Source organism: Anguilla rostrata, chromosome 12 (genome assembly GCF_018555375.3).
Source record: "Anguilla rostrata isolate EN2019 chromosome 12, ASM1855537v3, whole genome shotgun sequence".
In the NCBI taxonomy this organism is placed as follows: Eukaryota; Metazoa; Chordata; class Actinopteri; order Anguilliformes; family Anguillidae; genus Anguilla; species Anguilla rostrata.
Window position 1 is genome coordinate 30,093,892 of NC_057944.1, and position 6,000 is coordinate 30,099,891.

Consider the following 6,000-nt stretch of genomic DNA (forward strand, 5'->3'; position numbering starts at 1 on the left):
GTGTTTTGGATCTTTGTTTTGTTGCATAACCCAAATACTCTTCAGCTTCAGCTCACAGACAGATGGCCAGAATTTTTTTGCTACGGTGGCATGGTGTGCACGTAGAAACTTTGTACTGACTACTTCACTCTGATTGTGGGGTTCAATATCAGTGAGATTTAGATTCAACAGGGCTGGCTGCAATCAAGCCTGGCTGTGTTCAATCAGCTGAATGGAATTATCAATTAAATTTGGTTAATTGGTTGATTGAGTAACTAAGGGGACAGGTACTTTTATCACATGGGTGATATGGGTAATAGTTTTTTTCATTATGTAAATGAAATAATAATTTTGAAGAGTTTTGTGTTTACTCAATTTCCCTTTGTCTGATATTACATTTTGTCTAAAGTTCTGAAGCCGTTCAGTGTGAGAGAACATTTTCACAGCACTGTAAATATAATATATGTAATTGAAATTCAATTAAGCATAAACATAACTGTTCAAGCAAATTTAGTGTAATCAATCTGCATTTTCCAGCATTCGTGTGTATGTCATATTTGTGTGTTATTTGTGGTTGCTCAAGAGGAAGGCTGTTTGTGGCATTTTGTGGGTTAAAACGCCATTCATTTCCCGTCCATCATTATGGCAATTAACACCATTTTAGGTGAGAGGGATGTAGATAGATAGAGGAGGAGCTGGGGAAAGACAGAATGTATGGAGGGATGGAGGTGGGAGGGTGGAGCAGCAGGGTGGAGAGAAATGAAAGACAGAGGCCGGTCGCTTCCGTCTTCATCTCCAACAAAACACCGTCTAGGACGCCGCACAGTCCCAGCTACACCATCAGAAACCCCACGCGCCCGCGGGCTTCCAAACAGGAAGTGCTTTAGTAGGAAACTCCGGACCCGTCTCGGTGCGCTTCTCAAATGACCTTTTTTTCTGCTGAAATCACTGTTTTCTGCCACAGAGTAATGGAATTCTCCTCCAGCCTGGACTTCAGCGCTGTTCTTGGACCTCGGCCAGACGTATTATTTTTTTTTGCCTCTCGGGCTGATTCGCTCTCGCGCCGATGCAGCGCGGTTGCCGTTTGCCGTTGCCGTGCCGTTGCCATGCCGTTGCCGTTGCCGTGCCGTTGCCATGCCATTGGCACACCGTTGCCGTGCCGTTGCCGCCGTGCCGTTTCCATGCCATCGCCGTGCCGTTGCCGTGCCAGCGTAGCCTCGCAGAGAGGAGGAGAGACAGAGCGATGCTCCACGGTCACGCCGGGACGTGTTCAAACAGTCTGGCGTCGGCCGAGACCCCCCCCCCCCCCCCGCGCTCCGCTCCCCGTCATGCCAGCGCGTCCGAATTTGAGCCTGAGCTGGAGGGACAGTGATCTCCGGCTCCCCTCCGGATCGGCGACCCCCCCGGCGGGCGATCGGCGCTGACGCGGCGGGGGCGGCGCACTTTACGCACTCGCCATCCCCCGTCTGTGTCACCGGGACCCGCCGAGGAAGAGAGGGGGAGAGAGGGAGTTTAGATAAAGAGAAGGGTATACGCACACTCTGTGTGTGTGTGTGTGTGTGTGTGTGTGTGTGTGTGGTGTGTGTGTGCTGGTGATGTATGTGGTGCGTGTGTATATGTGTGTGGTGTGTGCGTGTGTGTTGTGTGTGTGTGTGTGTGTGTGTGTGTGTGCGTGTGTGTGTATATATGTGCGTGTGTGTGTGTGTGAGTGTGTGTATGTATGTGTGTGTGCGTGTATGTGTGTGTGTGCATGTGTGCGTGCGTGTGTGTGTGTGTATGTGTGTGTGCGTGTGTATATGTGTGTGTGTGTGTGAAAGAGAAAGAGTGCCAGGCAGGAAGAGAACAAAATCTTTTTACGGAGAGGGATGAGACAAAGCAGAGAGGCTTAATTTGTTTTTATATCAGTGAAGAGAACATTGACCCTTTGCTCTTTACATGAGCACATCGTCTCGTATTCTCATCTCATGTTGTCATTTTAGACTGAGCTGAAAAATAGTTCAAGAAACGGATCCTGTGCCATTTTAGAAAATCCGTATTTCCGTCCTCCACGATCTCCCTCTGAAGCATATTGAGACTACTGTAAAAAGGGGTTAATTAGAAGAAGGGGGAGGGGAGAGAGAGGGATGGAGGGAAAGGGAGGGAGGAGGGGAGGGAGCAGGCTTGGCCAGTGGGCACATCATGGCTGCACACACACTGACTCTGACAGGACATGGAGGGAACTGCCCCCAGCACACAACACCAGCTGCCTTATTGCGCACTGACATTTACACACAGGCACACAGACACACACACTCACATACACTCAGAAGCACACACACACACACACACAGGCAAATCTCACTAATGATTTTAGTAGCATTCACAGTGTTATTCCCAGTGACTGATGCCAAAGGCAAGATTATTGACTCTTGTAAAAGACCTGTGCTGACTCCTGTCTCTCTCTCTCTCTCTCTCTCTCTCTCTCTCTCTCTCTCTCTCTCTCTCCAGACCCCCTGCGCGTGACCCTCTCCCCTAAGAACCTGAAGACGGGGATCAGCAGCACGGTCATCCTGTCCTGCGCGGTGCAGGGGTCGCCCCAGTTCACCGTGGCCTGGTTCCGCAACACCGAGCCAGTGGCCCCCGACCAGCACTTCTCCATCCAGGGGGTCCACAACGAGACGCTGTTCATCACCGCCGCCCAGAAGCGCCACTCAGGGGCCTACCAGTGCTTCGCCACCCGCAAGGGCCAGACCGCCCAGGACTTCTCCATCATCCTGCTGGAGGGTGAGCAGGGGCTGCAGCAAAGGGCCTTCATAAGGGGGGAGGGAAGGACACTCTATAGGGGAAATGCTGGGGAAGGGTTCTTAAAGGTAGAGGAGAAGGGACCTTTATATGTGCTGGGGGATGGGCCTTATAATTAGAGGAGAAGGGCCCTTTATAAAATGTGGGAAAGGGGCCTTTGCTAAGGGTGAAATGGGTTGTGACCTTTCAGAGGAAATGGAGCTCTTTTGACCTTTCAAAGCCTTTTTAAGGGGCGAGATGGGGGGAAATGGCCCATTTTAGTGGGGGGTTTTGGTATGGTGGGATAATTAGTAAGACGAAAGGATTTGTAAGAAATTGCTGAAAGAGAGTAAAACAGGGCGTAGGTGAATGTATGGAAACATTGCTTCAAGTAGAAGGGATAGTAGGAACACAGAGTCCTCTACTAGGGCACTGCACGAGAGGGAAAGTGCTTTGCATTTCAGTCAGAGAGGGATAAGATCTGTGCATGTACACAGTCCAGAGAAATCCAGCATAGCTGCTTTATCTTTGTATGCCTAATGCCATACTCTGGACTCAAGCAGTTACCAGGAGAGTGTCGAAAGTGTCCAGTGTGCGGGACGTCCTGCCCTAACGACTCGGTCCCCCCCCCCTGTCTCTGTCTCTCATCCCCAGACGGGACGCCCCGCATCGTCTCCTCCTTCAGCGAGCGCGTGGTGGCCCCGGGGGAGCCCTTCTCCCTCATGTGCGCGGCCAAGGGGGCGCCCCCCCCGACCATCACCTGGACGCTGGACGACGAGCCGGTGGCGCGGGACCCCACGCACCGGGCCAGCCAGTACACGCTGTCGGACGGGAGCACGGTGTCGCACGTGAACGTGAGCAGCCCGCAGATCCGCGACGGGGGGGTCTACCGCTGCGCCGCTCGCAACTCCGCCGGCAGCGCCGAGTACCAAGCGCGCATAAACGTAAGAGGTGCCTGTCTACTTTTCAATATCGCCGTAGGGACCTCCCCTCCCTGCCCCTCCCGCCTCCCCTCCCCTCCCCTCCCCTCCCCTGCCACCCTCACCCCAAACCGTGTGTGGGCGTGCGCGTGCTTGCGTGCGTGCGTGTGTGTGTGTCGTGGGGGGGCGGGGGAGGGGGGTGGGGAGGGCGGGGTTTCTGTTTCCTGTTCACTTGTCCGTTTGCGTTCGTCGGTCGCCTCCCTCTGTCGACTTTCCCCCCCTCCCTTCTGTTTTCGTTTGTCCTGTTCGTTCCGGCTTCGTCGGCCTTCCCTCGCTCCTTGCGTGTTTATTTCTCTCTCTCTGTCAGCCTCTCTCTTCCTGCGTCTCTTTTTCTGTCTCTGTCTGTCTCTCTCTCTCTCCCTTTCTGCCTCTTACCTCACTTGCTCCTTCGTGCACTTGCCAGATCTTTGTTCTCATCCTCCATATGTTTGTCTGTCGCCATCTCGCTCCCTGTGTTCTCACTTCGCTATCTGCTGCTATTACAGTCAGCAGCACCACAATGATCTGACACAGAATCAGCACCATGGATAGCACTCCAGGGCCATGAGCTGACACAAAATCAGCACCATGGACAGCACACCAGGGCCATGAGCTGACACAGAATCAGCACCATGGACAGCACACCAGGCCATGATCTGACACAAAATCAGCACCATGGACAGCACACCAGGCCATGAGCTGACACAAAATCAGCACCATGGACAGCACACCATGGCCATGAGCTGACACAAAATCAGCACCATGGACAGCACACCATGGCCATGAGCTGACACAAAATCAGCACCTTGGACAGCACACCAGGCCATGAGCTGACACAAAATCAGCACCATGGACAGCACACCAGGCCATGATCTGACACAAAATCATCACCATGGACAGTACACTAGGACCACGGCCAGGCAGACTGGATAGCATTTAGACTCACTAAAGGGGACTGAGGCACGGAAAAGAGGAAGAAGGAAAATTCCAAAGGATTATGGGAAGAGAGGGAATGGAAAACAGGCAGAGGGAAACACAAATGGGGAGAGGGGGAGAGAAATGAGCATGAGAGATGTATGGGGTGAAGAGGAAGCAAGAAGTAAAGGGAAAGAGGTAGTGAAGCAGAAAGAAACGATTTTCCAAAGCTCTTTATTTAACAATTGATCAAAAATGTACCATTGGGGCAGAAAGTAGCAAAACATTTAGACAGCATCAATATAAACCGAAAACAACATGAGCCAACAACAGAAAAACAGCACTGAACACAGGTTCTAACTAACACGCGCTCACGCTCAGCTTACGGTGCCAACTCCAGACACCTCATTTACGTGAAAGATGGACCTGCCTATTGCTCTCTCGCACTTAAACGCTTCGGTCTTATTATTTCATCTATAAAAGGCAGCCTTGAATCTATAATAGTCCAACCATACCAGCTGATGTCTTCATTGTTGATTTATATCTTACATAAATGATTACTTCAGCAATACTACACCTTTGTTTGGTCATGGCAATAAAACATATTTGAATATTTCAGTTTGAATTTTGGCTTGAAAGGGAGAAAGAGAAGGAGAGTTGAAGAAGTAGGGAAAGAGAGAGAGAGAGATGGTGAGTGGGGAAGCGGAGGAACAGAAGAGAGGAGAGAGAGAGGAGTGCGATGACAGTGACACTTTGGCAGAGTGTGAAGGTGTGGTCAGGTGGCAGCTCCAGTGACATCGCTGTCGCCATGACGAGCTGTGGCCATGTGACTGTCTAGTGAATCGCTGCGCATCGCTTGGCCAGTGACATCCATGACATGCTGTCACCATGACGAGCTGTGGCAGTGCAGTCCAGTGACATCGCTGTCGTCATGACGAGCTGTGGCCATGTGACGTCAGTGACCGCTGCACCATGACAGTTTGGCAGTGACAGTCCCGTGACAGCTGTCCCATGGATCCAGGACAGCTGCGTTGAGCTGGGCCATGTGACAGTCCCAGTGACATCGCTGTGGCCATGTGACAGTCCCAGTGACATCGCTGTCGTCATGACGAGCTGTGGCCATGTGACAGTCCCAGTGACATCGCTGTGGCCATGTGACAGTCCCAGTGACATCGCTGTCGCCATGTGATAGTCCCAGTGACATCGCGTCGCCATGCGACTGTGCCATGGACAGTCAGTGACTCGCGTGCATGTGAGTCCATGATCGCTGTGCCATGTGACAGTCAGTGTATCCTGTCCCAGACTGACTGTGACCATGTGACAGTCCCAGTGATATCGCTGTCGCCATGACGAGCTGGAGGGACACAGGAGACGCTGAGAGGCTGTG

At 52.1% G+C, this 6,000-nt stretch overlaps 1 protein-coding gene across 1 annotated transcript in view; it reads left to right on the plus strand.

The window, feature by feature from the left end:
* The window catches only part of dscaml1 (Down syndrome cell adhesion molecule like 1), a 130,274-nt gene that overhangs the window by 75,940 nt on the left and 48,334 nt on the right, over window positions 1-6,000 (plus strand). Inside the window, exons 6-7 of the mRNA XM_064301498.1 lie at window positions 2,467-2,742; window positions 3,394-3,690. Coding sequence (XP_064157568.1) covers window positions 2,467-2,742; window positions 3,394-3,690 — 573 coding nt within the window. The remainder of the gene's footprint in view (window positions 1-2,466; window positions 2,743-3,393; window positions 3,691-6,000) is intronic.